Source organism: Galeopterus variegatus, unplaced genomic scaffold (genome assembly GCF_000696425.1).
Source record: "Galeopterus variegatus unplaced genomic scaffold, G_variegatus-3.0.2 Scaffold2833, whole genome shotgun sequence".
Classification (NCBI taxonomy): Eukaryota; Metazoa; Chordata; class Mammalia; order Dermoptera; family Cynocephalidae; genus Galeopterus; species Galeopterus variegatus.
In genome coordinates, this window is record NW_007728944.1 from 98,683 (window position 1) to 123,199 (window position 24,517).

The 24,517-nt window shown below is 36.0% G+C and overlaps 1 protein-coding gene across 4 annotated transcripts in view; it reads left to right on the top strand.

Annotated features, from left to right (window-relative positions):
* The window catches only part of FOXJ3 (forkhead box J3), a 141,567-nt gene that overhangs the window by 82,849 nt on the left and 34,201 nt on the right, over nucleotides 1-24,517 (top strand). For 3 of the 4 annotated variants that reach the window (XM_008583106.1, XM_008583107.1, XM_008583108.1), the window contains 2 exons: nucleotides 11,348-11,431; nucleotides 20,297-20,398. In XM_008583106.1, the coding sequence (XP_008581328.1) occupies nucleotides 11,348-11,431; nucleotides 20,297-20,398 (186 nt within the window). The remainder of the gene's footprint in view (nucleotides 1-11,347; nucleotides 11,432-20,296; nucleotides 20,399-24,517) is intronic. The other variant, XM_008583109.1, reaches the window with a different exon arrangement.

Here is a 24,517-nt window from a genome sequence, read left to right on the forward strand (position 1 = left end):
TCTTTAAAAAAAAAAAAAAAAAACAAAAGACAAAAAAAAAAAAATTTTTTTTTTTTTTTTTTTGTTTTTTTTAACCTAATCAAATGAACAGTTTCCTTAGCATCTTATTCTCTCTCACATGTCTATGACTTTTTTTTTTCCTTTTTGTCTTTTTTCGTGACCGGCAACGGATTGCAACCCTCAGTGTCGCACCCGCACCGGACCGGGACCGGCAACGGGACCGCAACCCTCGGTGTTGCGCCCGCACCTCGCTCAGCCAGTGAGCGGCCGGTCTGCATGTGGGATCCGAACCCTTGGCGGGAGCGCCACCGCACTTCCCAAGCGGCGCACTGTAGCAGTGCGCCACCGGGCCGGCCCTGTCTATGACTTTTGTACTAGAGTTTCTAATGTTTATTTATGTTGTGGCTTCATTTGGTAGTTCTGGTCAAGCTTGTGGACCCCTTCTCAGAATAGTATTTTTAAAGGCATAAACCCAAATAGGATTAAAAAGATAAGTAATTATATTAAAAGTTATAAAAATATTAAAACAAATTTATGACAGTAATTTATATGCTTCCTTGGTAAAATTAAATAACAAAAATTGTAAGTAGTAATGACTGTAAATGACATTTTGAAATATATGCAAAAACTATTAATGTGATAGGAAATAAACTGATTTTCAGGTACTGGTAATATTGCTGTGATTTGCTTCTTAACATTCATAATGGAAGGAAATGCTGAATTTCAGCATTTATTTTCTTATCCAAGTGTATGATGGAGCCCATGAGTTCTGTCTGTAGACCCCTCAGGGAGTTCATGAATTCCAGGTTAAAAATGCTTTTTGAGTGTGGGCTCTTTTCTCTGCCTAAAAGTATTTTTATTCTCTTCTTCTCACTATATCTAAGCATGATGATCCTTAAAGATTCATCTTACTGGTGTTAACACTGTATGGTGATAATTTACTTATCTTTTATGTACTAGTCACTACTCTAGGCATTTAGGATACACCAACAAACAAAACAGACAAAAATCCATGCCTTTGAGGAGTTTATGGTCTTATGGGAGAAGAATGACATTAAACAAATCAAATACATAAATTATATAGAATGTCACACAATTATAAATGCTGTAGAAAAAATATACAGTAGGGCAAGGTGGACTGTGGTGTGGATTGCAATTTTCAAAAGAGTGAGCAAGGTAGGCTCTGAGAAAGTGACATTTGAGCAATAAAGATGAGAAAGTAACCATGCATATATCTTTTCTGTCTCTCTCCTCACACTTGAGGATGAGGGCCCCCCCTTTTTTAAAATCTGTATTCCTGGTGTTAGCGTTGTGGTGCCTAGCACGTGGTCAACCCTTGATAAACTATCATTAAGAGAAGGATTGTTTACCTTTCTGGTATCTACCAAAAGTTTGAGAAATTTAGCCAGTTTGATTCAACATGTGTCATTTTCCCAGTTGTTGGGTTAGATAATATTGATGATTATGTCCTAAGCATAGCTTGTTGTCTGTGCATTTTCTTTTTGATAATATTCTGGATACTGTTATTTGTCGCTTGCCTTTTCTTGTGCAAAGTAGGAATGCAAAAAATGCTAAATGAAAGGATAAAGCTTTGCAATTAACCAAGTGACTTACCTTTTTTAGGCATAACACTCTTCAGTAATTATTCTCCTTAGTAATCATAGAAGGTGATTTTAAAGGTCCTTTTCAGCCCTTTAAATTTAAGATTTGCCTAATATTTGTGTGCTTGCTCTTTGATAGAAATTGTAGGAGAAGAAAAATTTAAGATTAATATAAAACAATGTAAGGTCACATACTGAAAGAGGAAATATTTTCATATGTATTTTGTTTAACCACCAATATACCATCAGGATCCATTGAACCCAGTTTAGTTTTAAATATCTATTTTGAGCAGTTCTAACTAATTGTAAAGATAAATATTTTATGACTTTATTTTTTCTTAGAAGTCTTTCAAAGAACAAATAGAAATTTTGTGTATTTTTAAAAAATAGAATAAAATTTATTCTATCTTGCAATTACTATGTAAAAGGATGAGTCAGTTATGAAATAATCACTATTATACTTCACTTTTTTTATTGTGTTGCCCAGAGTGTTATGTCATCTTTCAAGAAGGTATTAAAAAGTTTCTATAGATACCATCTTGTCTTTTTTTTTCTTTTAGCTTTCATTGAACATAGTTGAGAATTTTGATTTTTTTTTTGCCTGTAATGACAAAGAGAATTGACAGAGAAACATGGTTTACCATTATCGGTTGAATCAGAAGATAAATACAAAGAGACAGACCACAACACTCTAGACTCTAATTATCATGGTGAAATTGAGTTGATTATATCCTAGATTAACTTTCTGAAACTCAAGAAATACTGAGTTAGTGATACATTTCTTTTTTCTTCTTTTTTTTTTTTTTCCTTTTTTGTCTTTTTTACTGACCGGCAACGGATCGCAACCCTCGGTGTTGCGCCCGCACCGCGCTCAACCAGTGAGCAGGAACCGGTCTCCACATGGGATCCGAACCCTCGGTGGGAGCGCCGCCGCGCTTCCCAAGCGGCACACTCTCCAGTGCGCCACCGGGCCGGCCCTTAGTGATACATTTCTAAGAACAAAAAGATACGTGCTATTCTCATCTATTTAGTCATTCAACAAGAAAATCTTCGTCAGGCACTGTTTTGCGACTACAATCTGAATCATCCTGTTTTGCTAAAAGGACATGTGACAGTATTTTTTCATCTTCAGTGATGTTTGTGCACCAAAATTTACTTGATATGGTTCATAAGTGGACAAACTGTGAAATCAGGTGTTTATACATGAGTGCTTACAAGAAAATAGTTGCTATAAAATTGAAAGAGTTAATTGGATTTATTATTTTACTTGGTATTTATTAATTTAAATATGAAAATGTTTTTTGCAATTGTGGAGCGGAGGTGGCTAACCTTCAACAAAATTATGAGCCATCAGAAATCCCATAAATATTGCATTTTGAAAATATAAGTACAGGAAGACCTAATAGAGTACAGAGCATTATGACTTTGTATTAGGTGTACTTGAAGTCTGGAATCAGTATTTACAGGAGCTAAATTGGTTTTAGTTTCATGCATGTCAGTTGATGAACAGGTAGTTGCATACAAAAGATGTTGACCACTTTGGTACATATACCTTTAAAACCAGGAAAATTTAAATATATAAAATATATGAAATGTAATATATATGAACTATGGAAAAGTTTGGTTTGCTATATTTAAATTTCTTTTAAAATATCTCATAATGGTTGTTCTCACTATCCTTTCATCATTTATTCTGTAAAGTATTTGTAAAATGACTTATCAAACAAAAAGTGTCCATTGGACACAGATGGTAAATAGTGATGTCTAGTTTTTCCATTTATTCTTAGGTTAATTCTCACGATAATTTTTATGAAATAGAGATGGGAAAGTACATAAAGGTTTGTTAAGTGGTTACCCAGCCAGATCTGGGATTTTAATCCAGGTCTATGGGTTTTAATAGACGATCTCTTCAGTATACAATATGACCTTCTAAATATTGAAGTATATTTGTTGGAGTTCAGTGCAGTGCATTACTCAGGGAAAACTTCATGGACAGCTTGCTTAGAAGGGCAGGAAGTGAAAGAGACAGGTATCAGTTTGGCTCAGGTAAAAATTGAAGTTATCTAAGCTCCTGAGTCAGATGGAGCAAGTAGCCTTAGGTAGTGAATTTAGGAGACATTAATTTTAAAACAGTCATTATAAATACGTTCAATGAATTAACATAAAATAAATTCAAGAAATTAATCAACAGGTGGAGAATTTCAACATAGAGATGGAAAATACAAAAAAGAACCAAATGAAAATGGGAGAGCTGAAAAGTACAATAACTAAATGAAAAATTCACTGAATGGCATGTTGGAGATAGCCAAAAAAGGTCAATCCATCAGGAACACCTAAGAATTATAAATGAAGTGTGCTTAAAAACAGCTTCCAAAGGAAAAAAAAAAATCAAAACAAAACTGTTAGAACTATAAAGAGAAATAGTTGAATCCACAATCATCACTGGAGATTTTAATACACGTCCCTCAGCAAATACTAGAACAACTAGACAAAAAGGTAATTATGGGTCTGAACACTACACCTATTGACTGCAGGATATACATTCTTTTCAAATACACAGGGAATGTTCACCAAGATAGACCATATGCCAAAACAAGTTTCAGTAGTTTTTAAAGTATGATGTCTTAGATAATATGTTCTTTGACTAACAGAATTAAATTAGAAATTAGTAACAAAAAGATATTTAGAAATCCCCAACTATTTAAAAATTAAATAATGTATTTCTAAAGTATCTCTGAATCAGAGAAGTTGTCATAAGAGATATTGGAAAATATTTTGTACTGAATCATAATGAGAGCAGAACATACAAAACTTTGTGAGATGCAGCTAAAGCAGTATTTTGAAAGAAGCTTACAGGTTTACATGTTTTTAAAAGAAAGATAAGAATGATCTAAAATCAGTTACCTAAGCACGTACAATGAGAAGTTAGAAAAATAAGAGCAAATTGAATCTAAAGTAAGTAGAAGGGGCTGGCTCGCGGCTCACTTGGGAGAGGGCGGCGCTGGTAGCACTGAGGCTGCAGGTCTGGATCCTGTATAGGGATGGCTGGTGTACTCACTGGCTGAACGTGGCACAGACAATACTGTGCCGAGGGTTGCGATCCCCTTACTGTTCAAAAAAAAAAAAAAGGTAAGTAGAAGGAAGGAAATAATAAAGTCAGGAGGGGAAATCAATGAAATAGAAAATGAACAAACAAAAAGCAGTGAAATCAGAAGCTGAAACATTTAAGGAAAAAGGAACACCGATCCTACACAAATTCTTACCAAAAAAAAAAAAAAAAAAAATGGAAGAAGGAACAGTTTTTAACTCATTTCATGAGGTCAGCATTACCATGATACCAAAGTCAAACGACAAGAAATAAAAACTTCAGACCAATATCTTTTGTGAACATAAACCCAGAAATCCGTAATGAAAAATTAACAAATTGAATTCATTTATGTGTAAAAAGGAGAGTACACCATGACCGAGTAGGATTTGTCCCAGGAATACAATGCAGGTTAAAATTAGAAAACCAATTGATGTAACTTTCCGTGTGAGTAGAAGGAAAGCTGAAAAATTATATCTTAGGTGTAGAAAAAATATTTGACTAAATTTGATACTCATTCAGCAAACTAGGAATAAAAAGGAATTTCTTTAACTTAATTAAAGGCATCTATGAAAAAGCTGTAGTTTATGTCATACTTAACCATGAGACACTGAATGCTTTGCCTCTGAGACTGAGAACAAAGCAAGGCTGTTTGTATTCAACCATTTTTATTCAACATTCTATTAGAGGTCCTAGCCAATGGAGTAAGGCCACAAAAAGAAATAAAAGGCATCCAGATTGAAAAATAATAAGTAAAACTTTCTTTATTTTGCAGACAATTTTATTGCATATGTAGAAAATCCTAAAGAATTGGGCCGGCCCGGTGGCGCACTGGAAAGTGCGCCACTTGGGAGCGTGGCGGCACTCCCGCCGAGGGTTCGGATCCCATGTGGAGACTGGTTCCTGCTCACTGGCTGAGCGCGATGCGGGCGCAACACTGAGGGTTGCGATCCCGTTGCCAGTTCCCGGTATGGGCGCGACACCGAGGGTTGCGATCCCGTTACCGGTCAGTAAAAAAGACAAAAAAAGGAAAAAAAAAAAAATCCTAAAGAATTTATGGAAAAGCTACTAGAACTAATACTTGAGCCTAGCAAGGTCACAGAAGGTCACAAAAGATACAGAAGGTCAAGATAATATTTTCTATACTAGTAAGGAATGATTGGAAAATGAAGTTAAAGCAATTCCATTTACCGTGGCATCCACAGTAAAGAAATTCTTTAGGAATACATTTTTATAAAATATATGCAGACCTGTTCATGGAAAACTATAAAACCAAGAGAAATAAAGGAAGACTTTAGCAAATGGAGAAATATAGCATATTTATGGAGTGGAGGACTCATTTGTTGCTAGATGTAATTCCTCCCAAAATTAATTTATAGATTTAATGCAATCCCAGTAAAATAATCTCAGCAGGCTTCCTTTTTTTTTTTTTTTTTAAAGAATTTGACAAGCTGGTTCTCATATTAATGTGGAAATGCAAAGGACGTAGAATGGGCAAAACAGTTTGAAAAAAAACCCCAAAGTTGTAGGATATGTACTGCCTGATTTCAAAATTTTATGCAGCTATACTAATCAAGACAACATGGTATTGGCATAAGGATAGACATGTAGATTAATGGAACAGAATAGAGTTCAGAAATAGACCCACATATAAATATTCAGCTGATTTTTGACAGTGGTACCAATGTAATTTCAACTGGGAAAGGGTGTAGTCTTTTCAAAAAATAATGCTGTATCTGGGTGGAAGAGAAATAAATATTGATCCTTACCTCACACTTATACAGAAAATTAACTCTAAGTAGATCAGAGACCTAAACGTAAAACTTATAGAAGGAAACATTGAAAAAAATATTTGCCATTTTGGAGTAGGCAAAAAAAAATTTTTAAAAATAGGCAAAAAGCACAGGCCATAAAAAGAAAAGTGGTAAGTTTGACTTTATTGAACTAAAATCTTCTTGATCCTGAGAAGGTACTGTCAGTGTTAACAAACAGATAATCACAGATTGGGAGAAAATTCTCACAGTGCACATATCTGGCAAAAGATTTGTTATTCAGAATACATAAAAAATTCTTTTAACACAAATAGGAAAATTCTTATAACCCAGATAAAACATGGGCAAAAGAGATGAATAGACACTTAACAAAAGATATATATTGATGGCAAATAAGTACTGTACATGCAAGGATGTCCAACATCATTATTCATTAGGGAAATGCATGTGGAAAACACATAAGCACAACTACGCATCACTATAATGGCTGAATTGAAAAAAAACTTAAAATATCAAATGTTGGCATGGACGGATGGACCCCTTGAACTCTCATACATTGCTGGTGAGAGTAGAAAATAGTTTGACAATTTGAGTCCATGTATATGAAATTGTAGAAAAGGCAAAACGAATCTATAATTACAGGAAACAGATCGGTGATTGTGTGGGATGGAGGTGGGGGGCAAAAAAAGAGGGGATTGGTTGCTGAGCCGCACAAAGGAGTATTATTTTAGGGTGATGAAGATGTTCTACATCTTGATTTTGGTGTTAGTTGCATGGATATATATATATATATATATATACACACACAATTGTCACAACTATTGAATTATACACTTAAAATGGGTGCATTTTATTTTCTGTTTAAATATCCTTCAGTAAAGTTGATTTTAAAAATAAATCCAAACAGGGCTGGCCCGGTGGTGCACTGCTACAGTGCGCCGCTTGGGAGCGTGGCGGCGCTCCCGCCGAGGGTTCGGATCCCACATACAGACCAGTTCCCGCTCACTGGCTGAGCGAGGTGTGGGCGCAGCATCGAGGGTTGCGATCCCGTTGCCGGTCCGGTCCGGTGCGGGCGCGACACTGAGGGTTGCGATCCGTTGCCGGACATGAAAAAAGACAAAAAGGAAAAAAAAAATCCAAACAAAAACCACATATTTCCTACCTACTCCACATGAGTTTAAAGGAGTAGGCTTTCTGGGAAGGAAAATTGGATTGAGCATGTGTTTGTTGACTGGCTATGTAAAAAGGCAGTTCAATTTTTGACAAATTATCTAAAAAGGAAGAGCAAAGATAACTGCTTTTTAAAAAGGAACTTGTTTTGTTTGGTAGAATATACATAACGTAAAGCTTACCGTTTGAACCATTTTAATTTTACAGTTCAGCGGCATTAAGTACATTCACATTGTTGTGCAACCATCACCGCTATTCATCTCCAGAATCTTTTCATCTTCTCAAACTTCAATTCTGTGCCAATTAAACAATATCTGTCCACCCTCCCTCCCCTCACTCCCTGGCAACCACCATTCTGTTTATCTCTATGAATTTGACTACTGTAGCTAGATATAAACAGGATCATACAATATTTGGCTTTCTGTGACTGGCATATTTCACTTAGCATAATGTCTTCAAAGTTCAACCATGCTGTACCATATATCAGAAATTCCTTCGCTTTTAAGGCTGAATAATATTCCATTGTATGTATATACCATATTTTGTTTATCTCCTCATCTGTTAATGCAACATTTGGGCTGCTTCCACCTTTTGGCTACTGTGAATAATGTTGCTGTGAACATGAGAGTACAAAATACCTGTTTGAGTCCCTGCTTTTCAGTTTTTTTGGGTATATATCCACAAGTGGAATTGCTGAATTATTTGGTAATTCTCTTTAAATTTTTGAGGAAACACTATAATATTTTCCACAGTGTCCACACCATTTTACATTCCCACCAGCCACGCACAAGAGTTTCTCCACATTCTTGACAGTATAGTACTGTTATTTTTTGTTTGTTTGTTTGATAATAGGTATGCGAGTGGGTGTGAAGTGTTATCTCATTGTGATTTTGATCTGAGAAGGGAAATTTTAAGGTACCTTAATCCAAACCTGTGATTTCACATATGAAGCTCAGATAGTATATTAGTCACAGCCACTAGGTGGAAGATTTTACAACTTCTTTTGTGAATAGTTTTAATCATTAGTGTTTGCATTAGTGTGGTCAGGGTTTTGTGAGTACATAATTTATAGTAGTAGGTAGGTTTATGAATAAATGTTTTCCCTGTTGTTGATCCATTTGTGGCAAGCCACACCAATCATATTTTGTGTGGAAAAACAGGTACATATTGGTTTTTGTAGTTTTATTGAAATGTTTGATAACAAATTAGTTTGAAGTTTTAGACAGTGAATGGTTCCCCCAGATTAATACATATATAGACACCCATCCAAAACAAAACAATGGAATTTATCACTTCCATAAACAATGGTTTTATTTAGCTATTATCCAGTGAGTTTTGTTATTTTCCCTCCTGCTTTATTTTCAATTTTTATAATTCATAAATTAGTTAATTTCCCTACTTTATGTTGAAACTTTCTAGCTGAACCTACTCATGAAATCACTGTTTTTGTTTTTACTCATTACTTTGTGTAGCATTGATGGAGTTTGGATGTGTTGTCCCCTCCAAAACTCATGTGGAAATTTGATCCCCAATGTGGCATTGTTGGAGGGTGATTGAGTCATGGGGGTGGATCCCTCATGAATGGATTAATAATGCTCTCCCTGGAGGAGGGGGGATTAATGAGTGAGTTCTCGTTCTGTTGGTTCCTGTGAGAGCTTGTTGTTTGAAGAACCCTGGCACCTCCTCTCTCTCTCTTGCTTCCTCTTTCTCTTGCATCCTCTCACCATGTAGTCTGCTTGTACCTGCTGGCTACCTGCCACTTTCCGCCATAAGTAGAAGCAGCCTGGGCCCGTGCCAGATGCAGCTGTCCCCGAATCGTAAGCCAAATAAACCCCTCTTCTTTATAAATCACCCAGTTTCAGGTATTCTGTTATAAGCAACACAAAACAGACTAATACAAGCATCTACATTTTATATGGTTCTTGGCAAATTTATGTTAGGTCCGGTGGACTCATTAGCTGATCTGCAGTGATGGCTTTGAAAAGATAACATAGAAGAATACCCCAGCAGTGACTGGGTGATTAAAAGCTCAGGGACCTGCATTGACTAGGATCTGAAAAGGCCTGGTATCGTATCCTGTACTCTGACATTCTTGGCACAGTTTGTTAAACAACTTTTTTTCTTCCCATTTCAACAAATGTTTATTGAGCACTTGCTCTGTGTCTGGGATTGTGGATATGGAAATGAGTAAAATGGTCCCTACCCTTAAGGAACTTATTTATAGCCTAGATTGGGAAAGGGCAGAGGGATACAGACTGTAAACAAAACGGTAATGTTAAGTGCAGTCAGTGGTCTAAATGCGTAGAAAGTATAGAGACCTTGCAGAGGGAGAGAGTGTTGAATTTTTGGATATGGCAGGAAGATCAGAGAAAGATCACTTTACATAATACCTGAGGTAAATTTTGAAGGGGGAATATGAGTTTATCAGGGGTAGGTGGGCTGTTACCTGTAGTGAGACCAGCATGTAGGGCAGGCACAGATGTGTGAAACAAAAATGGTATGTTCAAGAAACCATAAGCAGATAATTCATGTCAGGCATAAAGTGTGAGAATTGGTAGAGAGCTTTATTTACCCTCATTGTCAAATGTTGTCTGAAAAAGCAGTCTAGGAGGATTAATGAAATAATAGAAGCAAAGACTGAATTTGAATGCAATCACTGAGGTTAATTGTAAAACTAGGATTCATGGAAAGATTTGTATCATCTTTTAGTTCTATTTTTCCACAGATTTCTCAAAGTACTCTCATACATTGTATTTCTGTTTCTGAAATGCACATCCCCCTCCCTCCCTTCTTTCCCTTTCTTACTCGTTTCTTGCACCCCACCCCATGTGCGCACGTGTGTGTGTGTGTGTGTGTGTGTGTGTGTGTATGTGAAAATATAGGCAGAATAGTTGAGGGAGAAGTGACATACAGATCAAGACCTTGTTTCTGGTCCTGGCTCTCATATCCTTGGTTGGACAGGCCACTTTATCTTTGTGAGTTTTGGCTCCTCATCTGTATAGTATGTGTAGACTATATGATATATGCTTTTCTATATTTTTATCTATCTACCTGTCTATGCTTGATCTGTATTTTTGGGGGGAGTCACATAGTGACTATGTTCTGAGTACCTGGAACATTGTAGGTGCTCAATACATGTTTTCAAATGAATGGTGTGAGAACTTGTATCAAAAAGTAAGAGAGAATAAATAGTTAAATTGTGACAGGGTTAACAGTAAAAAATTTATGTAAAGGCCATTACTTCTCAGGATGTACTTAAATAAAATGTGTTTAAGCAGTTTGTCTTTATAAATTGTTTCACTTACCATTTAGATTTGTGAGGTCCCAGGGTGCAGAAACTACAGTGTCTTTATACAGATGATTCTTTTAGACTTGGATGTCATATGATAATATTGAACATAATTATATCTGTTCAATTAAGAATTAGTATATATTGAAATGTGTTTGGTTGATTATTTCGTTTTTTAATTTGGTTGTGGCAGAAGTTCTTGGACTTCGGTTCTTAATCTTAAATAATTTTTTTTCTTTAATTATAAATGGACTTTTTTTCTCATACAAACTTTACTTTTCTCTGTTCAAAACTGGTGTTTCTTTTCATGCTATTTTTCTGTTATATTTACACAATGTTTGCTTTTGGAGCAGAGGATTAGAAAAGTTCGTTTTAATCTTATAGGGTTGCTGTAATATACTGTTAATGTAATTTATTTCTTTACCTTTAGGGGTCCTATTGGGCAATAGACACCAATCCGAAAGAAGATGCACTGCCTACTCGGCCAAAGAAGAGGGCACGATCTGTAGAACGGGTAAAAGCTCTTTATCATAAATTTAGTGTGACAGGTTGAATATGTCGGAAATACAGATTTTAAAAGTAAGTTCATTGCAGTGTAGCAAGTGTGACCCTATGGAAGCTTAAGGTTTTATTTGTACAGCATTTTATATTTTTCAGAGCACTTTTCAAACCCATTATTTTATTTGATCTTAACTCTTTTGAGTAATGTGGGCAGTTTAGGAAGTAAGTAAAAGGTTTTGTCATAATTAGGGCACAGTTGTTGTCTGAGACTTGAGTCCAGGTATCCTGAGTTTTAGTTTGGTACTCTTTCTTCTGCATCCACAACACTGAGGACTAGTTTTGTATAACACAACTGTTTCCTTCTATTGTAGATGATCACTGTGGTTACATTGAATTTTCTTCATTGTCCTCAAAATGCTTTTTTCCTGCTTTCATCCATGTAATAGTCACTTTGTACACAAAATCTCTAAATGTGTGTATGTTGTTTGTAAGATAATTCTTACTTGTGCATTCATGGTTAAAGTTAATTTGCAAGAATGAAAGAGGAAGGGAGCTATAGTTCATATACTAAGTTATATATTTTAACATATTCTTAGTCAACACTTTGGCTGCAGTCAGACGTTAACATTACTCTTAGCTTTCTCTACCCTTTCTACATTTCCAACATCTCAAAACATACACACACACACACTCTCACCCTACTCTGCTGTTCTTCAAGACCCATTTCAGATGTTAACCACTTTGTGAAGGCTTTCATCACCTTTTCATTTGGTTTCCTGTAGAATTTTTATAAAGCTCTTTTATGGAATTTCTCACACTTTATAGAAATGGTTTGTTTCTATATTCATCTCCTTCACTGGGCTACGATCCCCTTCAGGGCAGAGAAAATCTTATATCCATTTCTCCAGTGTTAGCATTTTTCACAGTTTGGGTTGGATGTCAGTAAATGTTTGTAGAATAAATTGGGGCAAAGAAAATAAGATAAGATGAAGGAAACTGAGTAAATATTTGGTCAGATAAATTTGTTTTATGCCCTTTCCTGGTAAAGGGATAAAACTTTTGAGCATTAAAGATAAGAACCTCAGCCTGGGTTTAAGTTGGGATCATGTGAGCCTATGAAGTATTGCAGAACAGGGTTGTCAGAATCCTCAGGCAGCAGAGGGAATTCAGTAAGCCAGTTAAAAAGCTATATAGAATTAAAGGTGAACTCATAGGCCAGAATTATTTTTGGCATTACACAAACCAAAGTTTAAGAAGTTAAAGTTTTGGGCTGGCCCGGTGGTGCACTGTAGAGTGCACCGCTTGGGAGTGTGGCGGCGCTCCCGCCGAGGGTTCGGATCCCATGCGGAGACCGGTTCCCGCTCACTGGCTGAGCGCCGTGCGGGTGCAACACCGAGGGTTGCGATCCTGTTGCCGGTCCCCGGTACGGGCGTGACACCAAGGGTTGCGATCCCGTTACCGGTCAGTAAAAAAGACAAAAAAGGAAAAAAACAAAAAAAGAAGTTAAAGTTTAGTGTAGCATAGGCTTCAAGTAACAGAGCTAGACAATTTTAAGATTAAGGTGTTGACAGGCTCAGTATATAATGGTTTGAGAGGGAACAAACTTCAGTTTCTGCTGTCCTGCCTCTGCCTTTTATTTTATTTTTGTTTTTGGTGGCTGGCCAGTACAAGGATTGAACACTGGACCTTGGTGTTACCAACACCATGCTCCAGCCATCTCAGCTAACCGGCCAGCCCCTGCCTCTACCTTTTAAAGCAGACTTAGCACATAAACTTTGATTTTGTGAAAATGTGGAGTACAAAACATTTAGTGTCTATTGCCAGTATTTGAAGGAAGGGGAGAAAAACCCACATTGTTTAACACAGCATCATCAAGCAACTTGGAAAGGATGTGTAGTTTAAAGGACTGAGGAATTGTGGTCTCTACCATTTGCTCTCTTCTTCTGAAGTTCCTGGAACTTAAATCATTTTTAGAAGTTGGAATTGATAGCTGGGTTGACAGTGTGTATTTCTTTTGGATTTTTACCCTGCCTTTTATTCTGTTGCCTTGTTTCATAGTTCTTAGAGCAATCTTGCTTCATTTCTGAGAGTCTCTCTTTTATTCAGTTTTAAAGTGGAAGTCTATAGGATTCAGATTACAAAAGCATGTGTTCTTTTTGGAATCTACTTTCTATATTCATTCTCTATTGGTTATCTTTTTTATTTTCATTTTAAATTTAAAACACAAAAAATTCAGAAAATTACGTTTGTGGTATAGTTCCACAAAATATCCATATGGTACCAGAGCTTTTCTGTTAGTGATATTCATATTTATTTTGGCTTGAGGTATATATTGGTTGCCACTATAGGAGAAGAAACTACAGAAAGAGACGAGCTGTAAGCAAAGTACATAAAATCAAGGGGACACATATTGTTTTACAAATATTCTGAAAGATCGTGTTCTTATAAAACGTAATTTCCTGCCCTGATAGACTTACATGTCTGTATTTTTCATTTAGAGGTTTTTTGGGGAGTAGGGTGAGAGGTTATATAATATGTAATATTTTTATTAGGACAATTTGTATTGTAGGTAACCATTGGGCTTTATCTAAGGAAGTGCCTAAGACAGTCAAATAATGATGGTACCGAACATGATCTTTAGACATTTAAAAGTTTTCTCAAAAACCAAACACGACTTATAAGTTGAAAACTTATAAAGGATAAAAGGACTTTTAAATGTAGACGTTAAATATATTGACATCCTTAAAAGTTCATTATTAAATTTCTGAAATTTGTGATTCTTTTGTCCATGTGCAAAGTCAAAATATTTCACACACCTTTTGATTTTGAAGAGAGATGAGCTTTTGATGGAACAGAAAAGGTTTTCTAAACTGCTAAAAAGAAATGATATTAAAAATTGCAAACTACCACATCTTCCTGTCCTACATGGTGAATAAAGCCTGATGGTTATCTTCAGCCTGAAATTAACTCAGTTCTCTGGACCGCTTCCCTGTCCTATTTACATGAACATAAGTCCATGTTCTCTCTTCAATTATTACAATATTTCTTTCTTCTTTTCTTGATCCTTGAGTGTATAAGTATCTCTCTTTTTTCTTTTTCATCTTCTTACTACTTTTTCTTTATCATAAAATGGTCCTAAGACCTAAAAATGTTGAATACTTTTACTATTTTTCAAATTATTGAAAAAATATTGAGTAAAATGGTGAGATGGATGAACTCTTCTGGTAGGAGTCCTGTGTTTCTCTCTGATTTTACAAATTACTAGTTCTTATGACTTTTGGCAGTTTTTGAGCTTCAGTATCCTCACCTATAAAGTAAGAGGATAGAAATTGTAACAGTATAATTGATCATTGAGTTTATGTGCCAGATGCTTTTTAAAGGATTTTATGAATATTAACTCATGTAATTTTTTATTAACTTAAAATGATGAAACTGATGGACATGTAGTTAAGTAAGTTGTCAAAGGGTGCTAATAAGTACCAAAGACAGGAATTGGAATCAGGTAGTCTGTCTTCAGAGTCTGTGCTGTTTACAGCTACACTATTTTCCACTAATATTTGTTATGCTGAAGACTATAGTACTGAATCAAATTTCTTTTTTTACATGCTTATCCTGTTACATGTTAATGGTCCTTGATTTTACTCCACATTTAATACAAACATATATAATTAACTAACATAAATGTGACTATAAATGACAGAGCAAGTACTAAGTAATTAATTTGTTAGACCAAGCAATAATGACTCAAAATAGATAATGCTGCCCAGGAAGGCCTCTAGGAAGAGGAGTGAGACTTAGAATTTTGATGCAGAGATGTACTTTTTTGTGTGTAGAAAATAATAAAGGATGTTTCACTTCGAGAAAACAGCATGTGTGATTGACTTGTAAGTAAGAACAGGTGGGCAAAACTGAGTGAAGAGCTTAGGTTAGTGTGTGGATAATTGGACACAGAGTAGAAAGATTTGGGTAGAAAGCATAAGGGCATTGGATCAGGTACTTGACATTGATTTGACAGCCTATAGTGCTGAGAAATGAATCAGAACAGTTAAGAAAGATGCTTACTATTTACAAAATACTCACTGCAGGAGGAAGATGCTGAGTAGATGGAACTGCAGTAGTAATGTCCTGGGCTAGTGATACATAATATGAATGAGTACATTCTCTAGAAAATTAGCATGGTACCAGGTTTCTAAATATGTACCCATAATTGTATGTAATATTGTTTTTTTTATCAGTTTAATTTGACAGATCTTTGTTCTGTAGATACTGTGTGCCAAGCATTGTGCTAGGATGCTGTGGGGCATACAAAAAAAATGAGACATGATAAGACCCATAATTTTAGCACAGGGGTAAAGTGTAGAAAGTGTTATAAGAAAGATATAAAATACTATTGTATGCAGAGGAAGGAGAGATCATTGCTCACTGGGACTATCTGGGACAGCTTCATGGGTTATGTTGCTTGACTTTCAGGTAGAGATAGGCAGGGCAAGGTAAAAAGGACAGCATTCATTGAACAGATCAGTCATGTGCCACATAATGATGTTTTGCTCAGTGATGGACTGCATATATGATGGTAGCCACACCTTATAGCCTAGGTGTGTGATAGGCTATACCATCTAGGTGTGTGTAAGTATACTCTATGGTGTTTGCACAATGATGAAATCACGTAATGACGCATGGCTGTATTTCTTGAGTGTTAAGTGCCTGCGTTCTAGGTCCTGGGGAAATAGCAGTAACAAAACAGACATTCTCTGCTCTCATGAAGTTTATATTCTGGTTAGGGAGAGGGAGGCGTGAGTAAACATAAAATTTGAGGTTATGATCAAAGGTATGGGGATAGAAAGTATTAGGATTTGTGAGGGAACACAGTAGTTCTTTTTGTCTGGAGGAGTTTTTCCTTTATCAAGTTAACTTGCATTATAAAAATTTAGGTCATTCATTGAGAGAGAGGTGAGAACACACCATTTGCATTCTGAGCACTTGAGCTAAGTGTTGAGGGAACAGTGGTAAATAAGACAGACCCCTACCCTCTCCTTATGAAGCTCTTTCTCAAGCAGGAAGATAAATTGATAAGGTAGGATGACTATATAGTTCTAGTGTTGCTTGTTGTCTCAACGTAATTACTAGTTCCCCATTGATTCTCAAAATAGTATTTGGGTGATAAGTTATGTGGTCACACTAGATATAACAGTCTTGAGAACCATGGGGCCACGTAGCAGAGGAGCATAACTTAGATTAGGAGTCAGGAAAGGTTTCTTTGAAGAAGTATTTCAGCGAAGTCCTGATGGATGAATAGAAAAAGGGCAGGCGAAAAGGATTGGGAATGTGAAAGAAACTGGTGGTATAAAAAAGTGCCCCCAAAGTGCAGGGTAGTGACATGTTAATATGGCCAAGCATGGAATCCGAGAAAGACAATAATTTCTTATTTTCACTTTTCTTATCCTTATTAGTTTTTGTTTTTATATTTATTAACAAATAAATATTCTCTTTGACCTTTTTGCATTTTGCTTTTTAATTTGGCCTTGCTTGTTCAGTTCAGCCAAAGGTTATATTGCTTGTTTATTAATAAAAAGTGCTCTGTCCACTGGAAGCTGCTTAGAGTAGGGAACAAAGCAGAAGTAGCTGGATATTACCTATGGAGTTTTTTGAAAACTGACAAGCAATTAAACTATTCCAAGGGAACTGGTCTTAAGGAGTTGAAGAGGAGTTGAAACTTATGTCTTAGGTAGTTAAAGAAATGCCTTGACAGAATGAGTGCTCAAAGTTATCAGCGCAGTTTATTACCTCTCTTATCAGGTTGATAATAACAGAATCATATTCTTCTCTGTTCATTCTTTGATCCTTCCCTCACCCCCTCCTTTTAAAACTTAAATCCTGTGTCTTGGCTGTTTTCTAATGTTATTGTTTGCTTATAGGAACCTATTATGTTAAAGCAGAGGTTCTTAGTGTGTGAGGCAGTTTCAGGGAGTACATGAGGTAAAAAAATATGTTCATAATAATACTAAGATGTTCTTTGCCTTTCTCACTCATTATCTTACAGTTGTCTGAAGGCTACATGACCTGTGATTTTACCATAGATTGTATGCAGAGGCAGATATGATCATCCACCTGTCTTGTATAAAGCCAAGCGTTAAAGCAATTAGAAAAATTTGTAAAATAATATCGGTCGTCTTACTGATTTTTGTTTTGGAGAATATAGTTTGTTAATATGTAGTGTGTTATATAACTTTTGCCTTAAATAATCATATGTGATTTTCAAAACTTAAGAAGAAAACAGTAGTCTTTTGTATTTACACATTTCTGGTGCTTTAATTCATTCCTCAAGGTCCAAGTTTTTTCCCTTTGTTATAATTTCCCTTCAGTCTAAAGATCTTTCTTATAGTGTAGGTCTTCTGGCAACAAATACACTTAGTTTTCCTTTCTCTGAAAATGTCTGTATTTTCCTTCCGTTCTTAAAGGATATTTTTGTTAGATATATAGTCTAGATTGACAACTTTTTTTCTTTTAGCACATTAACGATGTTCACTGTCTTACGACCTCCATCATTTCTGGTAAGAAATCTACAGTCATTTTGTAATTCATATTCCCTTTCATGTGATATGTTGTTTTTTGTCTGGCTGTTTTCTATCTTTATTTTCAAGAGTTCAATTGTGATGTACCTAAGTGTGATTTTTCTTTTTTCTTATTGGGTTCACTGAGCTTTTCAAATTTTTAAATATGTCTTTCACTAAATTTCTGGTTTTTAGTCATCATTTCTTCATATTTATTCTTCTCTTTTCTCTTTCTTTTCCTTCTACTAATCACAGATGTACGTTAGACCTTTTCAGATTGTCCCACAGCTCTCTGAGACTTTTTTTTTTTTTTAATCTTTCTCTATATTTTCGTTATTATTCTTCAGATTGGGTAATTTTTATTGATCCACCTTTGAGTTCATTGATTCTTCTTTCATCTCCATTCTAATATTAAGCTATCCGTTGATTTTTTTTTCAGATACTGTATTTTTCAGTTCCAAAATTTTGATTTTTAAAACGTATTTTTATTTCTCTACTGAGATTGTATTATATTTCCATTCAAGTTTTTTTTTTTTTTTTTTCATTGAGTGTGATTATGATAGCTACTTTAAAATCTTTGCCTCATAATTCTGTCATCTCAGTCTTCTTGGAGTGGGCATCTGTGGATTGCCTTTTCTCTTGAGAATGGGGCTACATTTTCCTATTACTTGTATGTCAGGTAATTTTGGTTCTGTCTTGGGCATTACAAATGCTATGTTATATAGGCTCTGGGTTCTGTTATTATCTTCTGTAGAATATTGATATTTTTATTTTAGCTGGCATTTAACTGTGTTAGATTCAATCTGTAAGCTTACTCTCTCTCTCAACTTGTGTGGGCAGTGGTTCCAGTTTCAATGTGTTTCTTTAAGCATCTGCTTTGATGCCAATCTGTATATGCTTGGTTCAGGGGTGAGTCTGAGATGTTTGTGGTGTTTCATATGCAGGATTATAGGATCTCTTTTGACTTTCTCTCCTGTGGGGTTCCTGTCTCCCTGGTGGTTGGCTTTGTTTGCCTTGGCTCTTTTCCCTAGTTCCTCCTGGCAGAAAGACGCTTTAACTGTCCACACTCCACATCTACTGCCCAACCTTGAGGCAAAGCTGCAACAAAACAGGATATTCACCAACATTGCTGGGTTCTTCTGGTTTTGACTTATCTTCACAATCTGCCTATTTACTCTTCAGAATCTTCAGATAGCTGGGTTTTTTTTTTTTTTTTTACCACTGCCATATTTTGTAGTTGTTATCAGCAGAAGGTTGGTGTGTAGGGGTGTTACACTACTGTACTGCAAGTAGAACTTGAATGGGTGGAATTTTGACAGGACGGAACTCCAGAAGGGACCTTTCACAAGTCAACTGTTGGCATCCAAATGAGATTCACTGATACTTTTCTTTGTCCAGAATTTGGATTTATGGCTATAGTAATAATGGTTATCCAAATATATTTTAGGATGCCTAGATCAACTGGCTTTACTAATCAGACTACTTGTTGCCTATTGATAACCTAGAATCAGTTCACTTACAAATAAAAATATGTACCATACTATTGAATATATCAAAGCATATAAAGAGAGTGCCCCTTACTCTGTTTATTAAAATAAACAACTGAGAGGCTTAAGCCAAAGAGATTTATTTCTCTCTCTGGTAAAAGTTCTAGCTGATAGGTAGGTGGGAGGGATAAATAACTCTGTTCCACAAGGTCATTTAGATATCCAAGTTTCTTCTAATCTTGTTTTTCTAGTGGTTTCCCATAGTATTACCCTCGGCTTTATAGTAAAGCAAGACCACTACCACCATATCTGTGTTCCAGCCTCCAGTAAGAGGGAAATATAATAAAATCTCAGACAAGACAAATCTCTATCAAAGACAAGACACAGATTTGCACACATCACTCCTGCTCACATCCCATGGGCCACACCTTAGTCACATGGCCACAGCTAGCTGCAAATGAGTCTGGAAAGTAGTCTCTAGCTGGGCAGCTATGACTTTATAATTATTGAGTTCTATCATTAAAAGGGAGAAGGGGAGAATGGATCTTAGGGGACCATTAGCAGTCTCCAGTCTCCACTACGGAAGTTTATTTACAATTTTTGCCAACCTATCTGGTAACCATTTAATTGTTAGGGAGTAGCCATACCAATGGACTTTGTGATATCAGGTTAGTAACATACTAAAGTATAGTAGGAGAGATTTCAGTAGTGATTTAAGTTCATTTTCAGAAACAAAGTACAAGACTGCGTGTTGGAGAATTTGATGAAATCCCTTCAAAACCGTGTTAAAGTTGCTGGACATATGAGCTAATAATTATTTATTTTGTTCTTGTATTTTAGGCCTCAACTCCATATAGCATAGATTCAGATTCTTTGGGAATGGAGTGTATTATTTCGGGAAGTGCCTCTCCAACTCTGGCAATCAACACTGTGACTAACAAAGTAATTCCGTTTTTTAAACATTTTTGAAATGTCATTGAGTAATACATTTAATTTGCCTTTATAATAGCAATAGAGTTCTGTATGGTCAAGCTTAAAGATGATATAAATTTGCCTACCCAGTACATGGTAGCGTGAAAGCTGAATCCAGAAAGTTTTGAAGAATACACAAGTTAGAAGAAAATATTTCTCAGGAGAAATTGGAAGGTGCTTATTGGGAAGCTTTGTATTTATTTAAATTCTTAACCCTGCCAGTTCCCATTGAAAGAATTTAAGAGCCAGCATTTTATTGAATCAATCTGTTTAAAAATCATTGATTACCCCTCCAAGTATGTGGTTGAAAAAAATATTGGCAATTCCAGGGAATCAACAGAATCCAGTAACATAAATAAGTTGCACAGCATCATAGAGTTCAATGGAATCGTGGTCAACCTATTTTCATGATATTTAAGTCTAGGAACATATCCAGAAACAGTATGTGATAGTCACTGTGTTTTTCGTGATGCATGAGTCAAAACTTTGTGTCAGGTCATTAGAAACCCAGTGGGATACAAATGTCTCTTTACAATCTCATATCTCAGAACCCTGAAAAGGCTCTGGGAGGCTCATGAACTAAATCACTTTTGTGCATCTGTTTCCATCCCTAATAGACTTTTGAAGCCATACGTCTGTCATACTCATACTTTTTCAGTCTTGCCTCTTGCTTTCTCCCTCTAGCTTTTACCTTTTCTTCCTCTCTCTGGCTTTCACTGGCACTTGCTTATTAATGTCTTACTCTCCCACTTTCTCATACACATACATAAATACAAACACTTATACAGTCGGCCCTCAGTATCTGTGGGTTCTGCATCTGTGGATTCAACCATCTGTGGATTGAAAATATTTGGAAAAAAATTTGCATTTGTACTAAACATGTATAGATTTTTTTCCTTGTTGTTTCTTAATATACAATAACAGCTATTTATGTAACATTTACATTGTATTGGGTATTATAGGCAGTCTAGAGGTGATTTTAAGTATATTGGAGGATGTACATGCAAATACCATGCCATTTTATATCAGGAACTTGAGCATCTGTGAATTTTGCTATCCATGAGATGTCCTGGAACCAATCCCCCACAGATACTGAGGGACGACTGTACATACACCATTGTACTAATATAGTACTCATAGGATCTTTTTATTTTTAGAAAGATAATGAATAAACAGAAGACAGATTATAATCTGAGTGACATAATCATATTTCTGATCTAGAAAGGAAACTGGCATCTGAGGTATAGAGTAATGATTTTTCCCATATAGCAGTCTATGGAATGATTACTTCACAGTCACTTAAGGAGAGGGATGTGTGTATGTTTGTGTGTGTGTGTGTTAGGTGGTATTGGTAATCCCAAAATTTCATTGTAGTCTTACCAAGTTAGTTATTCTATCCTTGTGAGTAGGGCCCAGAAACCTGTACTTTAAAAAATCATCTCTAGTGATACCCAGCCAGACTTGAAAATTTTTGGTGACGTGGATGGATTGGAATCAGAAATATCTAATACTGCTCTTTGTAGTAGTTTAAAAAGATGATAAGGACCTCAACATAGATAGTTGTGGTAATTAGGAAGCAGTTAGGAAGTAGTAATGCTGGGATTTCATGTCCAGGTAATGTGGGTGTCAGAGGAGCTAGAATTTTTAGACTTCTGCTTCTAGATATGTAGGAATAGCTGGTATCAGACATCAGGGGCAGGGGGAAGCACTGGAGACTATTGGATTTCAGCGGCCAAGATCCCACAGAAAAGGGGAACATCTTGTGATAAGCCCTGCACATTTTCCTTTGGTACATTTCTCAATTCTGAGTACATGGCATAGAGGCTAAACAAAGAGCAGCAGCCTAGACCAGTCATGGAGCTAGAGAGATGAAAACTGGAGTTTAGGGATACCAAAGAGCCAGGGCTTGAGGAGCCAGGATCCTGGGGGCTCTCAGAAGTGAGTTCAACATTTTGTAAGCAATATCCACTTTAAGTTGTTTGCTAACTTTTAATTGTGCATGATTGGGCTCATACATAGATAAACAAAATAGATTTTTAACTGATCAGAATTCAGTTTCATAGAACAGGGGAGACAAAAATTATAGTTTGTGGACTTCAAGGAAGAGAGTGCCATGGTAAGCACCCTAGGCTTTCAGATTGATACCTGAGAAGGGTTTTGTTCTGTGAGTAAGAGCAAGCCAAAATAGACTAATCTTGACTGTTATTAGAGAGGTATGCTAATATTCTTCTCACCAGTGCCAGAAGAGAACCAAATTCTCTTTGGAGGAAGATAACATAATCCAGAATTTCTGTAATTTTTCATAAGTAAGGTCTAGCATTCAGTCAAAATTTTATGTGCATGCCAGGAAACAGGCCCAAATAACTAAATATCAAGAGGAGAGAGAGGAAAAAGACAGTGTAAACAGATCCACAAGTGATTGGATATTGATTTTAATATAACTGTGACTAATACATTCAAGAAAATAGATGAATTATAGAAAACTTATCAGAGAATTGGAATCTGTATGGAAGAATCAAGAGGAAATGGTAAAACTGAAAAAACAAAATAACAAATTAAGAATTCAGTAGATGGGATTAACAGCAGATTAGACACATCAGCAGAGAGATTTAATGAACTAGACGATAAGAACATAGAAAATACACAGATTGAAGTGCAGAAAGAAAAAAGGATGAAAAATTCAGAAACAAGAGATAAATGGGACATGGGGAAAAGCTAGCAAAGTTGTTATTCAGATTCCAGATTAGAGGAAAAAAGGAATAGAGAAGAAGCAATATTTTACTTCTTGAGAAATGATGAAAGATAGAGATTTAAGAAGTTCTGAGAACCTGTAGAAGGATTAATAAAAAGAAAACTCCATCAGGGAAATTAAAATCAAACTGCTAAAAAACAGAGACGAAGAATATCTTAGCAAGAAATAACAGGCAACTTCAGAGGAACAACAGAGCTGGCTGGTTAGTTCAGTTGGTAAGAGCACGGTGCTGATAACGCCAACCAAGGTCAAGGGTTTGGATCCCTGTGCTGGCTAGCTGCCAAAAAACCAACCAAACAAAAAAACAAAGGCACAGCAGTAATCCAGACACTGACTTCTGAATAGAAACGATAAAACCAGGGCCGACCTCGTGGCGCGCTCGGGAGAGTGCAGCGACGCTCCCACCGCGGGTTTGGATCCTATATAGGAATGACCGGTGTGCTCACTGGCTGGGCGCGGTGCGGGTGACACCAAGCCAAGGGTTGTGATCCCCTTACCGGTCACGAAAAAGAAAAAAAAAAAAAAAAACCAGACGTGAGAATGACATTATTTAGTGCTGTAAGGAAATACCCACCCATGTAGAATTCTACAACCAGAGAAAATTTTTGTAAAAAAATGAAGATCAGTAGGTTTTTACAAAAACAAAATCTTAGAGGATATATTACTAGCACACCAGCATTAAAAAATTAAAGGGAGCTAGTTTTCAGATAGAAGGAAAATTATCCCATGTGGGAAAGAATGAAGAGCTCCAGAAGAATGTGCCTGTCAGTAAATCTAAATGTACATTGAGTGTTTAAAACAATAGGCAATGTCTTTATGTAACATAGTGCCTTGGGGTCTGAAATACATGTAGAATTAAACTATGTTACAACATTTGTGGCAAGGCAGGAGGAAATAAATGAAGTTAACTACTTTGCATTCTATGGGAAGCAGCAAAAGGACTAAGTCAAGGGAAGGGAAAGTTGAAATATCTAGGGCAGTGGTTTTTAATACTTTAGTATGCATCATTATCACCTGGAGGACTTGTTCTAACCCAGATTGCTGGGCCCCACTCTGCAAATTTCTGATTCAGTAGGTCTGGATTGGAGTCTGAAAATATCTATTTCTAAAAGGTTCTCAAATGCTGCTCATGTTGTTGATCAAAGTTCCACACCTTGTGAACCACTGCTCTAGGTAACTAAAAGAATGGTAAAAGGATATGCAGATGGTAGGGAAAAATAATCCTTGGTTAGTTGAAATGTACACAAGAAGTGAGAAGAAAAGGAAAAAAAAAAGAGATGGACGCAAAGGAAAACAAGTAGTATTTATATCTAATTATGTTAAGAATTACACTAAAT